General features: G+C 43.6%; 1 protein-coding gene and 1 long non-coding RNA gene across 2 annotated transcripts in view; one reads left to right on the forward strand and one right to left on the reverse strand.

The window, feature by feature from the left end:
- Nrde2 (NRDE-2, necessary for RNA interference, domain containing) overlaps positions 1-26,509 on the forward strand; it is a 45,534-nt gene that overhangs the window by 8,105 nt on the left and 10,920 nt on the right. The window contains exons 2-9 of the mRNA XM_003472345.5: positions 5,080-5,188; positions 6,172-6,405; positions 9,961-10,110; positions 16,223-16,673; positions 17,506-17,911; positions 19,441-19,574; positions 22,724-22,844; positions 24,696-24,871. Of these exons, the coding sequence (XP_003472393.1) occupies positions 5,080-5,188; positions 6,172-6,405; positions 9,961-10,110; positions 16,223-16,673; positions 17,506-17,911; positions 19,441-19,574; positions 22,724-22,844; positions 24,696-24,871 (1,781 nt within the window). The remainder of the gene's footprint in view (positions 1-5,079; positions 5,189-6,171; positions 6,406-9,960; positions 10,111-16,222; positions 16,674-17,505; positions 17,912-19,440; positions 19,575-22,723; positions 22,845-24,695; positions 24,872-26,509) is intronic.
- Positions 7,790-8,251, reverse strand: LOC134474210 (uncharacterized). The gene is made up of 2 exons (XR_010044895.1): positions 8,041-8,251; positions 7,790-7,903 (listed from the first exon to the last, which is right to left on the reverse strand). It is a non-coding gene; the product is annotated as an uncharacterized LOC134474210 (long non-coding RNA).

The following is a 26,509-nucleotide window of genomic DNA, read 5'->3' on the forward strand; positions in this document are numbered from 1 at the left end:
TTAAGTATTTGCTGATGATTCATTGTATTACTTGCTGTTAAATTACCCTGAAAGCTTTTGCATGCTGTGGTTTTACCGCTTAGCTCTGTGCTTTTTTAAAGGCGTCTTTCCTGCTTAATGCTTCCACCTTTCTTCCATGTTGAGGGGAATGTGAATGGCAGAATGCCATTTTTTAGGCGTGTTCCAAACTGTTATTTATTTATTGTCCTCCCACTCTCTTAAGCTGCAGGCATTAGGTATCCTGCTGGTTTTCTCTGCAGTATGTTACATCCTGTGGAGTATTGGCACAGTTATCTATATACATATTTGATTTCTGTCAAACACTGTAAATTATGTTAGGATGTAAGTAACAGTTGAAAAGGACATTGTAGTCTGATTGATGAAGTATCTCTTAATGTCAGATAATTTTCTCCAGGATTCTATTTAACTAAAATCGAATTTGGCAATCCAAATGTATCATCTGACCAGAGTTACAATTTCATACAAACACCATGTGAGCAGAGTCTGCAGTACCCCAGTACCTGGCGTGTGCCTGGACACTTCATGAGCACTCAGTAATAATTAAATACACATAGTGAAAGATGGAAGAATTATAATGGCTGTGCTTTATACCTGAATAATGGATTTTTGGGAGGACAGTCTCAGATTTCTTTAGTTTGTATAGTCTATTAGGTGCTAGAGAAAAAGATACAAAGATTTGGTTGGTAGCCTCGTTCATTTAATAATTTATTCCAAAAATATGAATTGACTGTAGCTATTTTGTATTAGGAATCAGGTATACGGGAGTAAATAGTGATAGCTCCTGCCCTCATGTTGCTTTCAGTTTGGAAAGAAACAGGTGGGAGGAGGGGAGAAAGCAGGAGTTATAAACTGGTTGATGTGGTTGTTTGAATGGCAGAATAGTATTGACTACTTTTCTTTTGCCACTGTCTATGGCACAGTCGTCATTACTAATCATGTTCCCATAATTGAGTTGTTGTTCATCAGTTTAGAACAACAATGGCAAACCTGTGGCATGCGTGCTGCAGCAGGTGTGCAGAACCCTCTGTGTTGGCACACAAGTCAGGTCACCCAGCAGCTGAGCATGGGATAACAGTTGTGTTTTTCTAAACTAAAACTTCAATATTGTATTCATATTTAATTCCAGTACTGGCACTTTGTGATAAATAAGTAGGTTTTGGGTTGTAATTTGGGTACTGGTCTCTAAAAGGTTTGCCATCACTGGCTTAGGATATAGTGGGAAGAGAGGCATGTGGATAATGAATTCACAGTGTGAAGATTGTTAAAACAGCCTCCCGTACCAATGTCCAGGAGACATAAAGGAAGCTCCTCTCAATTGAGGAAACATAGTAGCACCATGGTGTGGTGGAGAGCAGTGGATGCAGTCTGTAGATCGAGGTTCCTGTGTGTGCCCTTGGCCATGTGACCTACAGGTGAGGCAGAGAGCTACAAGCTCTGCTTCCAAGAACCTTCTCAGCCTGCCCCGTCGGCTGCACACTTGGGTGAGCATTCCTGCCTTTTCTGTTCTGCATATTGTACCTCTCTGACGTTGAAAAGTGAATTCCTTGGCTAAGAAAAGTTTGAAAATCCTTGGATTAGCTGATCATCCAAAATTTTGAGTAATAATCACCCAATGATTATTCTAAGAATTCATTAATAGCCAAGTAATACACTACCAAAAAAAAAAAAAAAAAACCCTGTTTTTATCAGGTGAAAATTACTTTTTGGCTTTTGATATGAGGGCAACACAGAGGGTCTGTGTAATTTGGGTTTAAACTCAAGACCTGTATGTACGTATTTATGTGTGTAAGTAAGTTATACTGGGAATTGAACCCAGACCCTTTGGAACTAATCTACATCTCCAGGACTTCATAGTTTTTATTTTGAAACTGGGTCTGAGTAAATCCCTTATTACCCAGGCTGGGCTTGAACTTTTGCTCTTCCTGCTTTAAGCTCCTAAACTGCTGAGATTACAGGCCTACACGTCTAATTACAGGGTTTATATGTCTGGCAAGTGTTAGTTTTTTATAAAGTACTTTTGTTTTTCCTTTCGTGTTTCCCTGTGGCAAAGCCTCCTTTGCATCCTTAAGAGGCCTGTCTTGAACCTTTTGAAAGGCCTGGGAGAGTCACATACTGTTATGGCTTGTGTCTAGATGTCCCCCAAAGCCTCTTGCAGTCAGAGGTGGGGTTTTTTCAGAGGTGACTGGATCTAGAATGTGTTAACACTGGAATTGGTTGATGGTACAGTGCTAAAATAAAAAGCACTAGGATTAAGGGTGTGAGTGCTACCGGCCCTGAGTAGCCTGGATAAGATAAAAGGGGCAGGAAGACTCTGTTAAGGTCCCTTGTGGCTTTACTACCTTCTGTTCCCCGTGAACTGTTTCTCAGATCTCTTCCTCCACTCTGCCTTGGAGCCAGCCAGTTACGGACTGAAACCTCTACCAACTGTGAGCTAAACATAAACATTTTCTTTTAACTTACGGGTTTTGGGTATTTTAAATTACTAAGACAGGTACTTAGTTAGTTTTGATGTTTGTATTTGTTTACATTTTCTTCTAGTTATGTCTTTTTCAAATTTTTAAGTGAAATATATTGAAATGAGTCGAGAGTATCTTTTCTGGCATACTGTTTGTTCCATTTTTTGCCCACTTTTCTCCTTTGTACGCAATAGAATCTGATTGTTGTGGAAACAATTCCAATCTTGGTGAGCCATAGGAACTGTTTTCAAAGACCTCTTGCCAGGAATTAGGCCCAACAGAAGAGAATGACCTCAGAAGGCAAAAGGAGACAAGATTGTGTGAACTTTTGTAAATTATTGTCCTTATTAATTACTTTATTCCTTCACGCACTGGTTTCCTCTTCTGTGAAGTGTTCTTTGTCATACTTCCTCTAGAGTAGTGTTACGTGGATTAGAACATGTAAATGCTGCCAGCCTGCCGTCTGGCCCACAAGTAGCCTGATTTTGGATTTCTCCATCCTTCCTCCTTTTTCTCTTTCCTATGAATGTTTGTTGAATTTGTACTGTATGCCAGGCATTTTCCTGTGTGCCCAGCACATAGGGAAAGTGCCTGCCTTCAGGGAACATGCTGCCAATATCCCCTCTCAAAGATGTAGTTACTGTAAGCGACTCAAATCGAGAATATGTAAAGGGTTCTTAGGATTCAGTAATCAAAAGACAACTCAGTGTAAAAACAGGCAAAGGATTTGAGTACTTCCCCGAAGATCTGTGGATGGCCAGTAAACTCAGATGCCAACATCATTAGTCATGAGAGAATTGCAGATTAATTAAAGCTACATTGAGTTAACTTAATCACATTCAGTAGGCTGACTGTTATCAGACAGACAAACAATAATGAGTCTTTAGGGGACACAGAGAAAATGGAATTATATATTGTTAAATGGGATCTGATGATCCAGCTACTTTGGAAAACAATCTGGCATTCCTCACAATGCTAAATGAGATAAATACATACGGCCCAGCAGACAAAGTTCCGCTCTGAGATATCGCCTAAGAAAAATGAAATATCCATTAAAAATTTGTATCCAGTACTATTTATAATAGTCATAAAGAAAAAGAAAACCAAAACCTCTAAGTATCCAACAGCTGGTGAATAAAGAAACCGATATATCCGTAAGGTAGGGCCCCCCCTCCCCCCCTGGAGTCAGGGTTTCACTGTGTAGTTCAATCAGGCCTTGAACTTTCCATGTAGCCCAGGCTGGCCTTGAACTCATAGCTGTCTTCCAGCAGGGATTATAGGCATGCACCACCATGTCCAGCAAAGTGGATTGTTGTTAGATAATGAAAAGGAAAGCTGTAATGCAGCATGGATGATCCTTTGAAAACATTACGCAAGTGGAAGAAGGAAGTTACAAAGGGCTGCATGTCATCTGAGCTCTCTTAAATTAAAGGTCTGAATTAGGCAGATCTGTAGAGCAAAGCGAGTGTTTGCCTGGGGTTAAAGGGGGAGACACTGGGAGATAGGTGATGGACTTTGTAGAGTCAGATTTATTTATGGGATGATGAAAACGTTCTGCAGTGATGGAGATGGTTATACAACCCTTAAGTGAGTGGACGTTTTAGTATGTAAATTATATCAATGACATGGTTAAATTTGTCATTACCCTCTTCTCTGGGATGTAGCCTTTTCCTGGATTCTTTTCCCTTAGCATATGAATGTGCTTTGGCCTCTCACCCTAAAACAAAACTAGACAGAATGTGAGCCCCTCTATGGGCCTCCTTGCTATGGCCATCTCATGCTTTATTCTTTCGTGTGTGTCTGTTTTGAGACAGGATCTTGCTATATAGTTCAAGCTGGCTGTGAACCCACCATTTAACCCAGGTTGGCCTTAAATTGAAGCCTCAGATTCCAGAGGGTTGGGGTTACAGGGGCATGCCACGCCTGCCTCAGACTCTTAAAAAAAGTTGGCAAGTAAGCAATTTAGAAATACTTTATTTGGAAAAGTTAGAAGTTACGGATAAATAGAAAAGTGTTTAGATATTTAATCTTTCCACCCAGATGTACTAATTAACATGTATATAGTTTTAGCATTGGTAATTGAATCGTGTTATTTCCAAAGATTGGTACTGTTATGAGGAAAGGTTAAATTACTGTACTAAGATAGATCATTGCATACTTTTAAAAAGATTTTCATCCTTATAACGTCAGCTTCTGTGAAGTTCTGTGAACTTTTATGCATGATTTGCCTTGTTAATTTTTCGGAATTGTGTAAATCTAATTTGAGGTTAACAGACCTAACGCTTCCGAAGCATTCAAGCTTATTAGGTAACATGGATGGAATACCTAAAACTTTGCTGCCTTTTAGGCTATACTTGTTTCCTGGCTTTTGCTTAAGTTGCAAAAGCCACGATATATCAGAAAGGGATTTCAGTCTTAAATATTTTAGAGTATGTTCAAGCACTGTCCCTGTAAAATAAAAATTTCATGGGTTCTGTTCAGCTTCTGTGGGTGTTCAAAGTGTCTGGCAGCCATTGGCTGTGAATTGGGATGAATGGATTTACCACTTTCGAAGTCGTATTGAGCTAATGTTATTGATCTTTTCTCCCTTTGGCATGTGTAGAATTGGACTGGCTGAGCAACCCCAGCTTCTGTGTTGGAGCGATAACATCGTTGAACCAAGAAGCCAAGGAGGCCGCAGCCCTTGTTTCCAGAGGCTCCGCACTGACAAGGTGGTTTTCTGACAGAGGGATTTTAGCCTTTGTTTGCATGTTGTCTCTGGGTTAGCTTAGATGATGTGTATAAGAAAACCCTATAATGAGAAAGCCCCGTTGAGCTTTTCCTCTCCTTAGAGCAGTGAGGGACTCTTGGCTGTTTTCCTGATCTCACTTGTATAGATTGTTCTTTTTTCCATTGCAGTGGCGAGTACGTGACACAATTAGTGCCTGTAATTAGGCCACGAGGGAAATGGCATCATTGTGGTTCTCAAGTAACTTTACTCTCCTCATTAGTAACCTTTAGGATATTGTAATTTAGAATTTCTTTAATTGCATATTCAACACTTTTGTAAAAATAGCCCATATAACATAACATGGGGCAAAATCTAAGGAAAACACTGGGGACAGCAGAATGGCACACACCTACCCAGCTATGAAATAATTTTTTGTAGATCACATAATTGAGAAGTGTGCTCTTTCACAAATAGATTAGAGAATCTAATGATGAAAAACCTGAATCCTAAGTATTAGGAAGCCTTTGGAAATTGATACTAGTTAACACTCAAGAAGAATTTTGTCTAAGATATTTGAGTAATGAAAAAGAACAATTCATTTTCACCTTTAAAAACAAGGACCACAATTAAACCTTTTGTTTCTGATCCTAAGGCTATCTCATAGCACTGAAAATAAACCTTTAGTAATGTTGCTCAAATACTTTATCTGATAAAGTAAGTAGTCCTTTAAAGATGACTACTTGTGAAAGTACAGGATTAGAAACTACTAGGGTGAAATGTTCTTCACTCATTTTGGGGATGGTTCTTAAGTCTTTAGGGGAGTTGTAATCCAGGGAAGTACTTGTACTGTATGGGCAAATAGCAGATTTGTGTGAACATTCGTAGAGATTCCTATTATATACTTATTTGTGTATTTACTTATTTACATAGTATTTTCTCTACTTCTCTTTTGAAAATAATTCTGAAGTTGATTTTCTCAAGCAGGAGTCCTCTGAAATCAGAGCCATCAGATGAGAGTGACCCTCACATAAAGCTTGCACAAGTAAGCAGGAAAAAGAAGAAGGAGAAAAAGAAAAAAAGGAAGCATCAGCACTACAAGAAGACGAAGAGGAAACATGGGCAGTCGGATAGCAGTGACTCCGAGCCAGATACTGACTCTGGAAAGGACGGCTCGAACAGAGGCGTCAGGGGTAGTCAGAGGGAATCTGAGAAAGCCAGGTAGCTTGCCGGTCTTAAATACTGGTGATATTTCAAATTTGAACTTTTCTCCCTTGATGGTTGCCACAAGTTAGATATTTGAATGTTTATCTAGCCAGTGAATTAAAGAGAACTCTACCCAGGTGTAGTGGTATGCGCCTGTAGCCCCAGAACTCTGGGAGGATGAGGCAGGAGGATCACTGCAAATTCAAGGCCCGCCCAGGACACTGGGGAGCTGAACTCAAGGTCTTTGCACTAAGCTATGAACTATATCCCCAGCACTTTTAATTTTTTTTTTTTTCACTTTGACTCTGTCTCACTAAGTTGTTCACGCAGGCCTCGAACATGCTAGTCCTCTTGCTTTAGCCTCCCAGAGCACTGGGACTATAGGCATGTGCCACTGTGCCCACCTGCTGTCTGTCCGTCTACCTGCCCCATTCAGTGATGCAGGGGATCAAACCAACATCCTTGTATGTGCTAGGCAAGTGCTCTACCACTGAGCTGCATAGCTAGCCCATTATCTTTACTTTCTAGTATGTCTTTAAAGAAACTAGTTTAATTGTTACAGCTTCTGCAAATTAACCTTTTATCTGCCTGTCCTTTTTTAGAGCTGAGGAAAATGGGTTTTAAAGAATTTCCTGAAGCCACGTAGGAACCACACAGAGATCGGCAGGATTGTTAATTCCATCTTCTGCTTTATCCGCTTCAGAGAGCAGAGCCTCTTTGTGGTTTTATGGTCCAAATGGCATTTTGAAGTTTGCCATTTTGTGGAGTAACCTAACTAAGATCAAAATATGTAGTCTTTGGGCCGGGGATTTAGCTCAGTGGCATAAGCGCCTGCCTTGCAAGTATGCGGTTGTCAGTTTGATCCCTTGTACCAAAAAAAAAAAAAAAAAAAAATGTTGTTCTTGTCCTTCTCTGTGCTTTCTTGCTGTTAACCTCTACGGTTTCTGTTTTGGGGAAGACTGGCCTGCAAGAACTATTTGTTTCCACATAGACAAAGATTAAGATATTAGTGCGTTGTGAATGACTTTCCATGATGTCAGGAAAGTAGCATACCATGTGGGACTCTACTCCGGGGATCCCCAGAGGTTTCTGCTACTAATTGGCCTTTGTTTCCTGGGATGAGTTTTCCCTCACGGTGAGGCGGAGGCAGCTCTTTCCTAGCTCCCCCCCACATCCTGCCTCCTGACCTCAGTATCCACCAGGGTAGAGATAAGGCTTGTTTCCTCCCAGGGAGTGGTTTGCAGCTTCCATCTACACCCACAGTCAGCTTTCCTTTTCTTTCTGGAATGTGCTGATCTTTTTCCAGTGGGCACTTCCTCTTTCCTCTGTCCCTTGCAGCTTCTGTAGACAGCCTTCCACAGTTGTTCATTTTAATGAATTTTATATTTTAACCCGAGGCTCATCGTTCAGCATATATTTATTAAGTGGCTACTTTGTATCCTTGAAATGCCATTCCTTTGTATTCTCTGCCAAGAATGGTTTAGAATCCTCCAGAATCTGTATCTGGGCAGAGCTAAAAAGATGGAACAGCGGTTAATGGCTGTGTTGACTTCTTTGGCAGCTTATTGTGTCATCAGCATTATGAGCTGATTTTCTGCAGTGGAAAAAGGATGTTAGATGCCAGAGAATGCTCCCCTCCCTCTCGCTTACCTCCTGGGGAAGCCGTTCCTTTCCTCTGTATCAGAGCTGAAAGTCAGCCAGTCCACAGATTGGTTTAAAGAGATAAATAAGGGTCTTGTGTTAGGGGACTCTCAGGATTCTGCTCTTTCCGTAGGAGGCGCAGACGTATAGGTACAGCATACACAGGACAGGGCTGTAGGAAAGGACTGAGACCACACCCCAGTAAGCAGTTCAGCCAGTGCCTTTCCACAGGAATGAGCTGCAGGAAGTGAGCACTTGCATGTAAGTTAGGTCAGTGGTGGCAGACCTTGGCACACAGGCTGTGTCGCGCTCAGCACGCAAGCCAAGTGGCCCCAGCAGCTGAGCATCAATAACAGTTGTTTTTGCTAAAGTAAAACCTCGGTATTCAAGTTTAACTGTAGTGTGGTGTTGGCACTTGGCGATAAATCAGTGGGTTTTGGGCTGGACATTTGGTGTTTGAACACTTGGTCTCTAAAAGGTTCACTGTCACCATATTAGGTGAAGCAAAGGTATCTCACTGTCGTGTCATGTTTGTCACCTTTGAATGTGTGGTGGTCCCTCTGCCTAGCATTCTAAAGTGCTTCAGAATAGGAATATTTTTAAAGGAAAAAACCTTATTTAGACATTAATTTGAAATTCCAATTAAGTCCATTTAAATGAAATATGTATCTTTTTTTTATTTAAAAAAGAGAAAAGTCAGAAAAGAAAAACAGCCTCAGCCTCTTGAGTGCTGCAATTATAGTGTGTGCCACCACACCCCGCTACATGAAAAATTGTTTTTGGTACCAGGAATCAAACTTATGCTTGCCAGGCAGGCACCTGTGCTGCTGAACTATATCCCTGACTCACTCAAGGCAAATGTTTAAAAAGAACACCTAAATCCTCTTGTGACAGGAGCTCACAGACTGGGCCTGCAAGTGTCCACTGGGAAACTGAAGCAGGATGAAGCTTAGCATGTCCGCCTTCATTTTTCTCCTTTACTACTTAAAAACTTAGAGTCAGACTCCTGCTCGGCTCTGCCCACAGGCATGTGAATCATTAAGGAGTGATTATTAGTCCTAAACTTACCTAGCCTGTCTCATTTCTTCAAGACTGAGGAAACCAAGATGAGAGTAACTAAAGTAACTTTCAGGATATGTGGGGACATCCAGCTGCCGGCCTTCCCAGCTGGTTGTCATTCCCCTGGAGGATGCCTAGAAGCCTCTGGTCATTCTCCTGAAAGCACAGCGGTTTAGGATTGCAGGAAAGCAGAGCCTCAGAGACCACCCTTGATGGGGTCACCCACCAAGCAGGAGCAGTGCATGTCTCGTCTCAGTATCAGAGCCAGATCACCCCTTTGAGCTACACTGACTCTCGGAGAACCCCACAGAACCAGTCCTGAGATACTGATGCACCAGAACACAGCCCGAGCAGGCTCGCTTCCCTCCAGCTGTGCAGACCCCAAATCCTGTCTGTTTTCCCCTTTCTTACCCTAAAACTCTGCCAGCCCCTTGAGGGCGGATTTTGAACCTTTTGATCTGTTCAGAGCTGATTAAAGCTCCCTTCCTGCCTCTCACCACTGCTTGTCTCTCCGGTTGGTGTAAGGTTTGGGTCTGTTGGGACCCCTGAAGCTGGGTTTTGTCCTGAAACTCTGGTAGTTGCCAGGCAGGCGCTGTGCTGCCGAGCTGTATCTCCGGCCCCACTCCAGTAATACCTCAGCTTAATTTCTGAGACTTTCTTGTTAATGTCATTTAGTTTTGCTTTATTTTTAAAACTTTTCCCTGAATAAGAATCTTCCCCTCATCTCTATGACATGTGCAGTTGTATGTACTTTTGTGTTTTTGATGCTGTATGTGCGGTTTGAAAAGATGAGCTTTCTTATTTAGGATAATGCCTAATACATCACTGGAAGACTTCTGAACTGTCTTTTCCTTTTCCTTTGTCTCACAGTCAAGGAAGTAATGCTGCCGCTGATGCTGGACATCACTCTATTTGGCTTGAGGACATCCAGACTGTGACAGGAGAGCTCTTTAGGACAGATAAGAAACCAGATCCCGCGAACTGGGAGTATAAGTCTCTTTACAGAGGGGACATAGCAAGGTACCCGTAACACCTTCCCCTGACTGCTGCTGTGGGAAGTAAAACACGTTTCTCCTCTGAACTTTCTGAGCATTGTCTGTTTACCCCTTTATTTCTCTTTCATAGATTCTTTTGGGTCTTAGCATTGTTAAGTTGTTAAAGGGACATATTTCATCTCACATTCTGAATTGAAAATGTAATCCTTGAGGTCAGTTCAGATTATTCTTAATTTATCCTCAGTCCTTAGCATAGTGGCTGCTGTAATAGGTATTTAATAAATGTTTGTTGGATAAATGAATCTAAAAATACAGTATTTTTACAGTAGTACTGTGACTGCAAATTCCAGCAGTTAATTGTGATGAGTATCCAGAAGCAATTTGTTCTAATCTGTGTTCACTTTAAAAAGTAGCAAAAGCCCTTTATTCATCCCCTACACGTGCCATTTCAGAAAATGACTTTTTGGGGAGTGGGGTACTAGGAATTGAACTCAGGAACTTGTGCTTGCCAACTGCAGGCACTGTGCTGCTGAGCTATTTTTTTGGCCCAGAAAATGACATTTTATAGAAATGACTTTTTTTCAAATTACTTCTAGTGTGTAACACCAGATGATCATAAAAATGGGTGGTATTATTTACTGTAGTAGGTATTTGTTGTAATGATTTTGGACTTTTCCCCTGTAAACTGTCAAATGAAAAATAATATTTGCATAAGCCAGGCGCAGTGGCTTATGCATGTAATCCCAGTTACTTGGGAGGCAGAATGGGGAGGATTGTGAGTTCAGGGCCAGCCCGGGCAACTTAGTGAGACCCTGTCTCAAAAACAACAGATCCTTGAATACTTACTAAAACCCTTTAGACATTTAGTAATTTGTAGGAAATTTGGGAATGTAAAGAGCAATACAGTCTTTACTATTGATAAGTTTATAGGTAATGAAAATCAAAGCTAGAGAACCATAGGATATAACATTAAGAAGAAATCTTGGAAGGATATTCTATGTAGGACAATTACACTTTAAAATAAATTTCATTTTCTAATACCTTACTGCATTTCCAAATTTTGAGCATGTTTCACTCATCCTGACATTATACCTGCTTGTAAGACAGGTGCTTATGCCACTGAGCTAAATCCCCAGCCCTGATTATTATGTTTAAAGCATATGCATTTTTTGTTTGTTTGTACTGGGTCCTGAACGCAGGGCCTTTTACTGAGCTAATTCCCAGCGCTTTTATTTTTTATTTTGAGACATACTTTTAGTTACCCATGCTGGGCTCAAACTTACGATCCTCCTGTCAGCCGCTTAGAATGCTGGGATTACAGGTATGTGCCACCATGCCCAGCTGCTGTTTGGGTTGTTTCGGCGCACCTGCACTCATGGTTTTCATGCCACGACAGAGCAGTGCCATAGGTCTGGATCCCCCCTCCATGGGAGGTCAGCAGTCGTGCTCTGGCGGGAGGTGCGTGCTGTGGTTCTCGGCTCCTTTCACTGTGTCAGCCTGTGGATGCCCACAGAGGCTCCTTGGGGAGGAAGAGGAATCTCAGGGAGATTAAGTAACTGCTTGAGGCCAGGCAACCGGGGAGCAGCACGCTTGGGATTTGAACCACAAATAGGAAGGAGTCAGGTTTGTGGTAGGATGCTTTGTGGAGTTGGAATCAGAGGACCCACTCTGTCATTCTGCCTGCCATTTACTAGTTGTATAATCCAGGCAAGTCATCTATCTGTGAGCTTGTTTTTAATTTGTAAATTTGGAATTAGAATTCCTGTCCTGCCTTACACTCAGATATTATTAATATTTGATATAGAGTTGGAACTTTGTATGCAGTTTTAAAGGGTTATTATTTATTAATAGATGAAAAAAGGAGAAAACATTAACAAGAGTGGCTCTCGAGGTTCTGCTAATGAAAGGCACAGTTCTTACGCAGAGAGTAATTGGGCACAACTTTATTAGTCTAAAGTGCAAAGAAAGCACTATTAAAAGACGTGGGGCATTGCTGATTTTCTCATAACTCAGTTAAGTTTCAGCAGGGCAGTCCTGCCTGCATCAGTGGCTGCGTAAGTGTTAGCACCCAGGTTTGGAATGTGTGGTCACACAGCACTCTGAGCTGGCCAGTGGACAGTGGAGTCTCTGTGAGGTACTGAGTGTTCACACTTGAGAGGACAGAGAGAGTCTGAGGGCCTTGAGAAGATTGTAAGAAGTTACTCACGATGAGACTTGCTCCATCCTGTGAGAACTAGATGAGCGGTAGTGAATATTTGGCTCTTGGAGGTACATGATTGATAATGGTGGTTTCAGTGTTTAAAAAAAATTTGTTTTATTTTGTTTTTTGAGGCGGGCCCTTGCTATGTAGCTTAGGCTGACCTTGTACTTGCAGCAGTCCTCCTGCCTCTGCCTTCTAAGTGCTGGGATTCTAGGCAAGCACCACCGCTCCGGCTGGTTGCTTAAGCTTTGCTGAGCTGACCTCTGGAAGATGGACACACAGTGTTCTGCGCGGCTCAGGGAGGCAGAACCGAGACTGAGTGGAAGTTGCAGAAAGCCAGGTTTAGGGGAAGCGTGTGTGTATCCAGCAGTGACACGGCACGTGTGGAGTATTACGGGAAACAGAGCTTTGGTTCTGTAGTTAGAGTGTCACATGGAAACGACGCAGTCATTACCTTTGGAAAACCATCAGCAGTAAAATACTGACTTTCAGTGCAGTTCAGCTCAGTCAGTTTTACTCTCCATTTTTGAATAGATTGTTTCTTTGGCTATCCAGCAGATAAAATAATTGGTATATGTTGAGGAGCAAAGTTTTATAAGGTGCTAATAACAGTTCAATTATCTTGCCTTTGCTATGTGGCAGATAATCTCCCAAGGGTTTTATATTTGTTCATTTTTTGACCACTCCAGTAATTCTGTGGCACAGGTGCTGTTATTATTCGGAATCCATTTGATATATGGGGAAACTGAGGCACAGATGGTGCTTTTGTTTCATTTTTTTGTTTTTATAGTGCTGAGGAATGAACCCACAGGCTTTGCATGCTACCACTGAACTGCAAGCCCAGCCTTTTTCTTACTGTATTTTGAGAGCAAATCTCACGGAGTTTCTCAGACTGATCTAAACTTGTGATACTCTTGCCTCAGCCTTCTGAGTAGCTGATTTATAGGCAGAAGCCACTGTGATTTGAATGTGGTTTGTGCCTCTGCATATATGCAGTTTAATCCCCAAAGTCTTATTTTGAAGGTAGTCAGGGGGTGAAAATCTAACCTTGGTGGTTAGAGTGAAACCTTTAGGAAATGGTTGGATTAGATTTTGTCATTTGGATTTAGCCCCATGGTTGAATCCTTGTGGCTTTGTAAGGAGAGGCCAAGAGACCAGATGGGCACAGAGGTATACATGTACTGATGCCATGATGTGATGTAGTAAAAGGGACCCTCAACAGTGCTTGCATTATGCTCCTTGGACTTCTGGTCTCCTAAACTATGAGGCAAACCAACCTTTCTCTGTAAGGTAACTTGCCTCAGGTATTTTGTTATAGTAATGAGAAGCTGACTGATAGACACAGGTTTTAATAACTTGGTCATGTTCGTTCAGCCAGTCATTGGTAGCGTTGGAATTTGGACACAGGTAGTGTGACACTATGAGGAGTATGTGAGAGTGGAAGCCACTAAGGAAAAGCAAATGTATTTTGCCCAGCTCAGCTCACTCCAGAGCCAGGCCCACTGAGTGCATTCAGGGCACAGCTGTGTGCTCCTTTTAGAGATAATTATTTTCTCTCCATTTTATTGTTTATAATTGCATTCATTTAAATTAAATGTATATAAAATATCATTTATTGAACCTTTGAAATAAGAGTTTCTACCTCTGAAATGATTCAAGTGACGTCTAGCAGATTATTTGATGAGGATTTTTATAGGAAAAGCTCCTTCATTTGGGGGAATATTGCATTGTTATGGTCTGGACCTGTATTAAGGTTCTATGATATACAGTTGAAATGTTCAACAATAGTAAAATAGTTAAATAATTGTAATCCATACAATAGAACAGTAGAGTTTGAAGCTAATTAAAACCACATTTTTCTAAGGGTAGTGATATGGAGAAATGCTTAAAAGTAGGGAGGAAAGCTTGAAACTATGTGCTGTCCACTTGTTTTGAAAAGGATGTGTGTAAATACATAAGCAGAAACATATGTGAAAGGAGGTTAGATAAACCAGAAAGATTCTTTCTTCTCTTCTCAGCATTTTTAATTTGCTGCACAAAACGCAGCTATTATTTGAAAAGTCAGAAGAGCCAAGTAAACATTTTTAATAAATTGTATGAATCAGATACTGCATGTTTTTAACTGATGAGGAATCAGTACTATTGAAATAGTTGTAATGGGACAGAATTAGCTTTTTTACATATAATTTGCTCCTTAGGGAGTGACAGGCTTGTTTAGAGCGGCCTGGTGCTCTCTGTGGTCTCCCGTCACACCTTCCTTACGTTTGTGTGTTGGTTCATTTGTGGTGCTGGCGATGCCTCGTGCTTGGTAAGCATACATTGTACCACGTTAGCCCCGGCTTTAGTGGTTTTTGATTCTCAGGGCAAAAGAGAAAGATCTGGGAGGAACTGAGTGTGATAGAGAAAAGGTTTGTTTGTTCGGTTTCCTGTTGCTATATTGAAATACCTGAGAAGGGGTAATTTATAAAGAAGCGTATTTGGCTGAAGGTTAGGCTGGGACATCCGAGAGTGTGGCCTGGCGATTTTGGGCATTGACAGATACTTCCGGGTAGCCCAGGCCTCTATGACAATATGCACTGTTACTGTGATCCTGCCCCCCGCATCTCCCCTCACGCTCCTTTCCAGTTGGTCCCCACCCGCACTTCCCAAGGGCAGTGACCATTCTAATTTTTTCCTACTGTTGATCAGTTTTGCCAGGTTAGAATTTCATATGCATGGAATCATACAACACGGTCTTTTGTATTTGAGTTCCCTTAGTACAGTGTTTTTGAGATTTATCCATTGACATTTATTAGCAGTTGGTTCCTTTATTTCCTGTTTTTTTTTTTTTTATTTTACTGGTATGTTTTAGATATATATAGTGATAACATTCATTGCATGGAGTTTGAACCTGTATTCATTTTTACTGGTAGGAGTATTCCATTGTATGGCTGTACCCCTGTTTACCCATTCTTCTGTTGATGGACACCTGGACCCTTTCCATATTTGGCTGTTAAGAATAAAGCTACTGAGAACATTAGTATACACAAGTCCTTGTGTATCCATACAGTTTCCTTTTCTTGGGTCAATACCTAGGTGTAGACTTGCTGGGTCACAGGGTGGGTCTGTGTTTAGAGTATTTTAAGAAACCGCCAAACGTTTCCCCAAAGTGATCACACCACTTGATGTTCCTACCAGCAGCATATGAGAACTGTGGTCACTTACTGCTGTTCCTGGGGTGTGTACTATGTCTGTCTCGTGGTGTTAATGGGCACTCCCTTGATCATGGAGGGTGTTTCTTGCACCTCTTGGCCATTTGTGTCTTCTTGTGTGAAACTTCAGGTTCTATCTTTCAGTTTTTAACTGGGTTCTTTGCTATCATACAGACAGAAAAGTGAACAGTTTTCTTTATCTTTCGCCTGTGCAAGTATTCAGTAGTCATCTGTTGGTGTCTCTGGGAACATCTGTATATCCATGAAAGCAATTTAGAATCCATCCTCTTTCCTCTAGAGTAGAAAACCACCACTGTAAGTTCATTTGACATACTTTGTTTCAGGCATAAAAAAAATCTTAGATATACTCTTAAGTAGGTATGCAAGACAGTATTGAGAAAATGGGACCCAGGTTCCAGGTCTGTGTGCTTATTTAGGACCTGTATGAAAGAAGGGGCGGCGATTTCTGCCTTGCCTGTCACAGATGACTGTGGTGATCAGAGCTCCAGAAAAATACAAGTTTCTAAGATGCAGAAGCCAGGCATTATTTAAATTCAGGGAGATGTTAATAAAAGGTTAAAGTGTTACAGGAAGAAGTCAAGCCCCGCAGAAGAAAGCTCATTCTAATTCGAATGTGGTTCTAAATAGGGACAGCTGGACAGCAGGGTAAATTTGTGTATAAGCAGTGAGTGTGGTGAGTGCCCAGTCACTGGTAGGCAGTAACTGTTTTTCTTTTCTAATGTTAGATATAAAAGGAAAGGAGACTCCTGCCTGGGCATTAACCCTAAGAAGCAGTGTGTGTCTTGGGAAGGGGTTTCCACGGCCAAGAAGCAGCCACGCAAGCACACTGAACGCTATTTTACGAAGAAGAGTGTGGGATTAATGAACATTGATGGCATCGCTGTTACCAGTAAAACAGAGCCTCCTTCCTCGGAGCCAGTCTCGTTTATCCCGGTGAAGGACTCAGAAGATGTCGCTGCTCCTGTAACCAGCTGGTTGAATCCGCTGGGCATTTATGATCAGTCAACCACACAGTGGTTACAAGGACAGGGTCCTTCAGAGCCAGAATCAAAGCAGCCAGATTCCCAGGCAGACAGAGAGAGCGCTGTTCTCAAGGCCAAGGTGGAGGAGTTTAACAGGAAGGTTCGGGAGAATCCTCGGGATATTCAGCTGTGGATGGCATTTGTGGCTTTTCAGGTAAGTGTCGCTGTCCTGGTTCTCTTGCCATGGGGTGACTTCCCTGATTTTGGGCACACCCTGGCACCGGGCACATAAAGGGGATTGGAATGTAGTTATAGCCCCCAGCGTGCTCGGAGTCCAGTGAGGAAGAATGCACCCTGGGGTCGAGAATGTGCTCATGCTGCTTGAGAACGTGGTGACCTGTCATGAGGGAGGAAGAAAGGCTGCCAAGGGGAGGGGACACTAGAATAAGACTCCGTTCTCCATGCTTTTTTTTCTCTTGTGGTCCTGGAGACCCAGCCCAGCTTCATACTGGGCAAGCACCCTGCCGCTGAGCTACCTTTGCAGCACAGAAACAGGCTCTAGAGGGGAGACAGTGCTCAGCAGGTGGGGAGAGGTGGTCCTGGGGCGCAGACCTCACAGGCAGAGTCAGGGCTGTGGGAGAGACAGGCTGCGCGGGGAGTTACTGAGCACGCAGGTCATCGGAGCTTCCCAAAGGAGCCTTTCTCTGCCTTTGAACCCTTCCTGCACGTGTCAGACTGTGCTGCACGTTTGTCTGTGTTGTTGATAAGGTTGGCTCTTAAGAAAAAGGTTTCTAAGGCATTGAACATAAATCTAAGTTAACAATGACAGTAGACAGTCTGTTGGGTGGAGTAAGGCCATAGGAACCCTGGGTACCAACTTCTCCTGAAAAGAAACAGATAAACAAGCGGCCATCAACAAAGTCTGAGTAGCAGTTTGAGGTGCTACTCAGGTGGGAGGTGGGAACCCCACCAGGGCTGTCAGCGCCGTTGACCTCTGAGGCTCCCCCTCGCATTTGCTATAGTAAGTCTTTGTTTCCGTTGCGGAGGACGAGGTCATGAAGAGCCCCGGCCTGTACGCCATGGAGGAGGGAGAGCAGGAGAAGCGGAAGAAGTCCCTGAAGCTCGTCCTGGAGAAGAAGCTGGCCATCCTGGAGCGGGCCGTGGAGAGTAACCCGAGCAGCGTGGAGCTGAAGCTGGCCAAGCTGAAGCTGTGCGCCGAGTTCTGGGAGCCTCCCATGCTGGTCAAGGAGTGGCAGAAGCTGATCTTTCTGCATCCCAACAACACCGTCCTGTGGCAGAAGTACCTTTTGTTTTGCCAGAGCCAGTTTAGCACCTTCTCCATTTCGAAGATCCACGCCCTTTATGGAAAGTGCTTGAGCACGCTGTCTGCGGTGAGGGACGGCAGCATCCTGTCGCACCCTGCCTTGCCCGGCACAGAAGAGGCCATGTTTGGTAAGCGGGAAAGCGGAGAGTTGTGTGGGAAGAGTCACACCTTCTATCATTCGACTTTAGTTGAAAATGAACATTTTTTTGTTGTTGTTGTTTGTTTGTTTTTTGAGACAGGGTCTTGCCATGTAGTTCAGGTTGGCTTTGAACTTGCTATGTAGCCCAGGGCTGAAATTCTCAGCCGTCCTCCTGTCTCAGCCTCCTGAGGGCTGGGATTACAGGCATGTGCCATCTTGCCTGGCTGAAGATTTTACTTATTTTAAGAGTATAAATTGTCAGAACTGACTTTTTAATAAATGCTGTAACTCCAGTTAGTTACAACAAATCACCACCCCACCTCCACCTCCCAGCTCTAAGGATGGGCAAGTAGCTGTGGGATCAGAGCCAACAGAGCTAGGAAAATACATTAGACAGGAAGCTCCAACTTTCCTACTTGTGAAGCAAGTCAGATTTTTGGCTGTTAGTGGTTTTACCTGTGGAGACCTCAGTTCCAGGGTCTCCGGCACTAACGCTCGTGTGATGCTGTACTGACTACGTGGATATAAACTGTTTGTGTTATTTGCTGTTCATGTTTTTGGTGTATCCCAGAGAAGCCTAGAATAGGACTGTGTCAGTCTTCAGCCTGAGTCTCATTAACTGTGGTGACCTCAGGCAGATTCCTGAGCTGTGTGAGCTGCATTTCTCCCACAGGAACAGTGGTGAAATTCCTGCTTTGTAGGGCTGTCATGCACGGCCTTAAACGAGATGGTACATGGTGAGGTCAGCTCAGTGTGCAGCCTGTGGCAGGCTTTTGTTTGAAATTGAGTATTTCTGTTAGTACCTAAAGTGTAAATAGGTTGCTCTAGAAGTATAAGAACTTCCCATACCAGCACAAAGCCTGACATTTGGGGCTGGAGGTATAGTTAGTGATAGAACACATGCTTTGCTTGCACAAAGCCCTGGGTTTAATCCTCGGCACCAAATTAAAAAAAAGTAAATAAAAATGAGTAGCATGGGATGTCTTTGTAAACCTTATGTTTGGCATTGTTTGTGATGTGCTTAAATGGCTTTGTATTATTTACTAAGTGGAGTTATCCAATGAAGATGAATGGAAATTTTCAAACCTGGAACTTAGAATTGTTCACAGCCATCCTGGAACATAAAGTGCACTTTGCTGGTGAATACTGCCATCTAGTGTCCAGTCAAGTGAGCGGAGGTTTGCTGGCTGAGAAAAATCCAGGCCTTCTTCCTCTCCCTAGTTTTCCTGTGATCGTGAGCATTGAGTATTTGACAACAAGTTCCTATCAGCCGTTGGACTTATTTTTAGGTAGCATGTGTTCTTCACTGTTAATATATTTGTGTTCTGTGGTGGTTTAATATAACAGCAAAACTATATTCGAATCACAGTACCACCGTTCCCCCTTTAAAATCAGGACGTGTGTTACGGCTTTGAAACTGCAGCAGTATTTCTAGCAAAAGAAACTCTTGGTGTTTCACTGCACACCTCCCGTCGGTGGTATTAACCAGGGACCCTTCTCTTTGCCCTCCTGTGGTAGCACTCTTTCTTCAGCAGTGCCATTTTCTGCGGCAGGCCGGCCACTCGGAGAAGGCCGTCTCTTTGTTCCAGGCCATGATTGATTTTACCTTCTTCAAACCTGACAGCGTGAAAGATCTTCCTACCAAAGTACAGGTACTGAGTTCTGCTTGCATGACCCGCCGCGCGCTCTCTCTCAGAAGTATTCTAGTGACCCAAGGAAAATTCCATACTGAAAGTGGTGAACTGTGGGTCAATAAAAGGAGCTTCCTTCCTTCCCCCCAAATCGAGATTCACTGATACGGTTTTTCCTTGTGTATGACTCCCATTTTTTTGCTGTATTTTAGTACTGAGGATTGAACCCCGGGCCTTTGCTGCCCCTCCGGCCCTTTTGTTATTTTTCATTTTGACAGAGGGTATCACTAAGTCTGTTAAATTGCCGAAGCTGGGCTCAAATTTGTGATACTCTTGCCTCGGCCTCCCAGAGTGCTGGGGTGCAGGTGAGCACAGCGTGCCCGACTACCCTGTCAAATGCAGGGTGCCCCACCAGTCAGGAGCAGCCGTCTCACTTGTAAGCCCGAGTCACCGTCTCCACTTCTGTGCCTGCTCGTCTGGGTCTTGTGTTGCTCCCCTAACGAACCTCAGCTCTGCCTCAGTCTTTGCTAGAGCTGCAAAGGAAGTCACAGTCCACACCAGACCTCACTGAGGAGGATTTGACCTTTAATGACAAGCTTTGTCAGTGTTTGTTACATGAAGCAATAAAAGCATCTTGCCACAGAGCTATACATATGTGAAAATCTATTTCTTCCCTTTTATACCAAAGAAAACTCAGTTTTCTGTCCTGTAAAGAGAGTCAGGGAATATGAATAGAGCATCTGACTTTACGGCCACCGTGCCAGAGTCTCCCTGCAAGGCTGAGCTTCACGCAGGTAGAACTGTCCTGAATGGCCAGTAGAGCCCGTTTTCATCATGATGCTGCTTCTAGACAAAGTGAGGTTAAAGAATCACTGCAGTTGATATTGGTTAGCTGATTATTAATAAGCCAGAGAAGTAGTTTTAAGAAATGTTTTGGTATTTTAAGAATATGCTGTGCTTCAAAAGTGATTTTTTTTTTATTTCGGTTTTTTTGAGACAGGGTGTTGCTATGTAGTCTAGGCTGTTGTTCAACTCACTATGTAGCCCAGACTGGCTCAGACTCACGGTGATCCTCCTGCTCCAGCCTCCCAGGTGCTAGGATTACAGGTGTGTGTCACCATATCTACCCAGAAGTGATCTTAACTGATTCTGAGGACACTGAGAGTCAAGCCCTGTCTCGCCCCTTGGTCTGCTGAGACTCCTTGTGTGGGATGGGTATGGTCACTGATGCGTGGGAGGCCACCGCCGTGGCTGTGAGGCACTGAGGACCCTGATCTGAGGTGCGGAAACACGGCATGTGTGTTCCACAGCGCTTACATGATGACTGGGAGTGAGCGTTCTCACTGAGCAGTGTTTACACCGATTGCTTCTGTTCCCCAGTGACACTGTTACCATAAACACAGTAGCATAACATAAAACAGGCAGTCTGAGATCACCGGTCTGTTTCTTTGAATAAATTAATTGATTGTTAACATTTGCCACACTGTTTTTAAAAAATCCTTCTTCTTGGCTCGGCGCAGTGGCACACGCCTGTAATCCCAGGGTTTGGGAGGCTCAGGCAGGAGCGTTACTGTGAGTTCAAGGCCAGCCTGGGCTTCAAACTAAGTTAAGGCCAGTCTGAACTGCATAATGAAATCCTGTCTCAAAAAGACAAAAAGAAGAAAAGAAACAGAACTTTTTTCTTCTGTTTTTTTGTACTGGGAATTGAACTCAGGACCTTGCACTTGCCAGGCAGATTCTATGCCACTGAGCTGTATCCCTGGGGGAAATAAAAATCCCAAAGCCCTCCAACCCTTCTTGTCACTGGGTATAGTGGTACATGTCTGTAAATCCCAGCTCTTGAGAGGGGCTGAGGCAGGAGGATCACTGTGAGTTTGAGGCCAGTCTGGGCTGCCTAGTGAATTCAAGACCAGTCTTAACTATAACACAGAAGACTGTCTCAAAATCCATCCCCCCCACCCCGAAAAAAAACACCAAAACCAAAAAAAAGTCTTGATTCATTTTCTTCCATCACTCATTACAAGAGCAAACCTGTGAAGATGGACTATAATCTTCCCCCACTTCAGTTCCCCTTCTGGGGGTGACTGACACATTCCCACATCAACACGTGTGTGGCACTGTCCAGCCTCAGGTGACATGATCCTGTGACTCTGCCTCCTGGAAGCCTGCTTGTCCCCTTTAAAAGGCTTCGTATAAAAGTTTTAATGAGGGTAGGTTGTTGCTCGCTTTCATTTTATTTATTTATTTTGGTACCAGAAACTGAACTCACAACCTCGTGCTTGCCAGACAGATCCTGTGCCACTGAGCTGCGTCCCCAGCCCTGTTGCTTATTTTTCAAGTCCTGCCACCCGTGGATCATAAGCTCACACTCCCGTTCAGTGCTGCTTTCGCGTTCTGTTCTGCAGGGACCTGTTTACCGTAGCCAATTGCTTCCCACACATTGAGGCTCACTGGGTGAGAGTCTTCAGGACTCACAGGGCTGGGCTTTAAAATGCAGACCGTTTGCCTCCTGGCCAGAGGCCTCCCTCTGCACCTCTGTGCCTGCCAGCACTTACTGAGTCCCTGCTCTGTTGTGAGCACTGTGCCACGTGGCCAGGTGTTAGGAATAGACGGCTACCTAGGATGTGTTCCTCCCCTTGGTAGCACATGGTCTGTCCCCCTGGAATTTTCAGTTTTTCTGAAAAGGTTTTGAAAGCACCACGAGCTCAGATATTGATGAGGGAATCCAGTGGCCTTAGAGGAAATGGCAATGCTGCTGTCCCTGGCTAGACTGCCCCGGAGGGTCAGAAGTGGAAACTGCCCCTTTCTGCCCCAGCTGCGGGCCCTTGGAACCAGGCCTCGGCCAGTCTTTTTGTAACCTACTCTTGAAAGTGGCACCTGTCACTTGGTCCGTATTTGATTTGTCAGATGTCACTAGGTCCAAGCCACACTTAAGAGCATGTGTACCAAGGCGGGGGGTGGGGTGGGGTGCTGAGAGCTGTCTTGGGGGCAACCTACCAGTACAGATGACTCTCTATTTTGGGGTCTGTATTGTAAGTTGACTTTAAACACTGGTGGCAAACATGATTTTAGGTGACCCATGATCCCCTCTGTCTCCCAGCACTTCATTTGCCCCATGACCCCTCAGTTTGTACAGAGGAGGTCTAACTTCTGTTTTCCAAACCCAACAGGTGGAATTCTTTGAGCCCTTCTGGGATAGCGGAGAGCCGCGGCCTGGGGAGAAGGGCGCCCGGGGCTGGCGGGCGTGGATGCACCAGCAGGAGCGGGGCGGCTGGGTGGTCATCAACCCAGGTGAGGCTCCTCCCGGTGAGGACGGGTCTGCCTTTCTCGTCTTGAATTTGTCGTTACATCAATATGATTATCTTCATATGCCGTTTGTCAGTCACTTAAGAACATTGTACAGACATCAAAATGTTTTAGAAAAACATTAAGTAGGACATTTCTTCTCTTTGGAGACTTCAAAGCACTCAGTGTCCCATTTGTTGGGTACATAGGGCTCTGAAGATTTGAGTTTCCAGAGGAAGGCATTTCTTTCTTCTGTAAATTACTTCTGAAGAAGCCAGATTTTTTTTTTATTTTTATTTTTTTTGGTCTTTTTCTTTTTTATCGGTACCAGGGATCGAACTCACGACTGCCTGCTTTCAAGGCAGGCGCTTATGCCGCTGAGCTAACCCCTCAGTCCCTGAAGAAGCCAGATTGTTGCCAACCTCCCTACCTCGCATTCCTTTTATTATACATTTTTTAAGACAGTCTTTTTGTTCTTCTCACAATGTGTACCAACAGAGCCTTTGAAAAATATTTGTTTTTTAGGGATACTACAAAATAATTACTAACTAAGCATTTATATAACTGCCATTCCACACGACCCCAAGGTACCCTCTAGATCTACACTCTGACACAGGGCTAGCCGCTTGGAATGCAGTACGAGTTACATATGTGACTTCAGATCTCGTAGCCACATTTAAAAAGGTAAAACGGACCTGGGCATAGTAGCGCCAGACCTGTAACCCCAGACTGAGAAGTAGAACCGCCCACTGCTGAGGGAACTGTGTGTAGCTTTCTGCAGTGGCCACGGTGACTTACAGAGGTGATACGTGTTACTCTCCTCGCAGCAGTGCGCAAGGTTCCAGCTCCTCCACGTCCTCAGCCACACTCTCATCCTCTGTACCTTTTGGATTTCACTTAGCACAAGGTTCTTGAGAGACGTAAAACAATCGTTGCGTGTAGTAATAATTTGTTCATTTTTAGTCCATTGTACAGCTGTGTCGCAGTTATTTAATCATCTATTGTAGGACATTTGGGCTATTATGAACAAAGCTGCCATAAACATTAGTATATATATTTTGGGGTAAACATAAATTTCGATTTTTCTGTGCTCAGTGTCCCAGAGCATAGTTCTGGTTAAATGAATGTTTAGTTATTTATGAGAACCTGCCAGACTTGTTCCTGTGTGGCTGTGCCATTTTGTATACCCTGTTTATTTTCCAGTATTGAACTTTGCAGCAACCAAGACTTTTCCTTTTGTATTCTGCATGTACAGTTGAGACACAAGGTGAAATATTATTGGAGATCCTGAGTTGATTTTTTTCTGTCAATTTACAATAATAGGTGATAACTTACTATAAGTTTATTTTTTAATTGACTAAGAATTCTTATGGGTTAAGGAAATCTAAACCAATATAGTCATTAAATGCTATTTAACATCCTAGAACTTTGTGGTTCAAAGCAGTAATGTTTGGTTACATGTGGCCCTTTATAGTTAAGTAAAATTAAGAATTTAGTTCCTTCATTGGTTACATTTTATGCCACATGTAGCTGGTGGCTACTGTATTAGTGTGGATAAGGAATATTTCCATCATTATAGAAAGTGCTGTGGGACAGTGCTTTTCTAGAATATGTGTCACTACCATTTTTGCATTAAGAGTTATCTGGCTCTACCCCCTTACCTGCTTGTTCTCCTGGGACCTTACCTGCTTGCAGGAACGTCCTTCACTTTCAACGCCATCGAGTGCCTGGCAGGCTGTCCTGCCCCTGAGCCCTCTGGGCAGGCCAGGTGCCCATACCAGGTACAGTGGGCTGATTAAATAGTCATGGTGGTTTTACGTACTGCTTAGGTGAACTAGAAATTTCATTCTTGTGTAGATGAGGATGAGGATGAACCAGAAGAGGACGAACAGGAGATAAGAGACAAAACTCTGCCCAGGTGGCAGATCTGGCTTGCTGCTGAGCGTTCCCGAGACCAGAGGCACTGGAGGCCCTGGCGCCCTGATAAGACGAAGAAGCAAACCGAAGAAGACTGTGAGGATCCCGAGAGACAGGTGTGTGCCCTCTGCCACTGGGAGGGAGCTGCCTGCAGGGTCTTTCCCCTCCTCTTTCTCTTTTTTGTCTGGTATCTGAAAGAAGGTTGCTGGGCTCCCCAGCACTTGGCTGATGTAGGAGATGCTCACCTGTTTTTGTCCAGGTCTGGGGAAACTTTTCTCCTGCCCAATATGGGGACTTGACCAGGTGTTCCTGTGGTCACCTTCCAGAGACTGCCTTGCTGGTCATCGAGTTAATTTTTCATTTAGAACTCTGTGGCCCCAGCTTCTAAAAACCCAGGTCACTGCCCTAGATTCCTTAATTGTGTTCACTGTCCACCCGCCTGTTGGATATGTGGAGATGTAGCAGCCAGGTTCGACTCTGGAAGATGAAGTCAAACTGGTGGGGACAGTGTGGCCGTAGCTGGGCTCGCTTAAGAAGCCAGTGTGGACAGACTCCTGCCTAGTGCCAGGCATGTCTCAGGTTGTTTTGTTTACTGTCACTACGTGGTTTTGTCCACAATACTCTGTCAAGTGGCCAGCAGCTCTGGAGCTTTTAAAAATTTTTTTTTTTTTTGGTACTGGCGATCGAACTCAGGACCTTGTGCTTACCAAGCAGGTGTTTATGTCACTGAGAAGGTTTTAAATCAAAATAGGGAGATGTGTTATTTTGATTCCTAGAAGTGATCTAGTTGCACAATATCCTAGTCTTATGTTCAAGGTTTTCTCAGTAGTGAGGCTCTGTGACCCTTTCTGCACGTGAGGTGCCTAGGCAGGGATCTTGCTTCTCTTACAAGCTTGTGGTTTGTCACCTGTACCTAGAACAGTGTCTTTCCTGTGCTGGCTTCTTGGTAAGTCTTGGATGTCGCTGGAATATTTGTTTGATGCTGGCATGTGAAGCTTCAGAGTACCAGCAACATTTGAGAGGTGATGGGTGGGGTGGCCAGCCTGGATGGGACACACCGGGAGGGGATGCCGTGCTCTCTGGGCAGCAGGGAGGGCTGGCTTCCTGGGACACCTCACACTGGCCTTTTGTAGGAGGGGAGTCTGCTCAGGAGGCCCCTTTCCACACTGAGGCTGGATATTTAGAAGACAATGGGATCTTTGTTTTTTCTTTCTTTTTCTTTTTCTTTCTTTGGTGTTCGAGGATTTATTTTATTGAGTTCAAGTGAACCTTTGGAATATTCTCAGCCTCAGAATTTTGCCTGTCTTCTAAAAACTGATTTCTGGAGCCAGCTGCTGCGTGAGCAGTTTCTTGTCATTTAGATTTTTCTATAATCAAAGCCCAAAGGAGAAAAGCTTTCTGATGAACTAATTTGATGCATCAAATCCCAGGTAGTTCAGTCTTACTGTGTGTATTGAGTTTTGCTTTCCTCCTGCTGAGAGCTGTAGAGGCTGAACGGATACGTAACCCTTGAGACGCAGGTAGTGTCCTTGGTCTTAGATTTCTAAAACAGTTACATGAAATTGGCTGTGAACACACACAGTTAGTGTTAGGGTTTTAAAATTGCTTTTAACATGGTCCATTGCTCCCGTTGTTTTTACTTTTTTTTTTTTTTTTTGTACCAGGGATCGAACTTACAACCCCGAGCTTGCCAGGCAGGTGCTTATGCTGCTGAGCTAAATCCCCGGCCCTTGCTCCTGTTTTCTTCTTACCTT

Source organism: Cavia porcellus, unplaced genomic scaffold (assembly GCF_034190915.1).
Source record: "Cavia porcellus strain 051 isolate PalLab524CR breed Dunkin Hartley unplaced genomic scaffold, mCavPor4.1 scaffold_31, whole genome shotgun sequence".
NCBI lineage: Eukaryota > Metazoa > Chordata > Mammalia > Rodentia > Caviidae > Cavia > Cavia porcellus.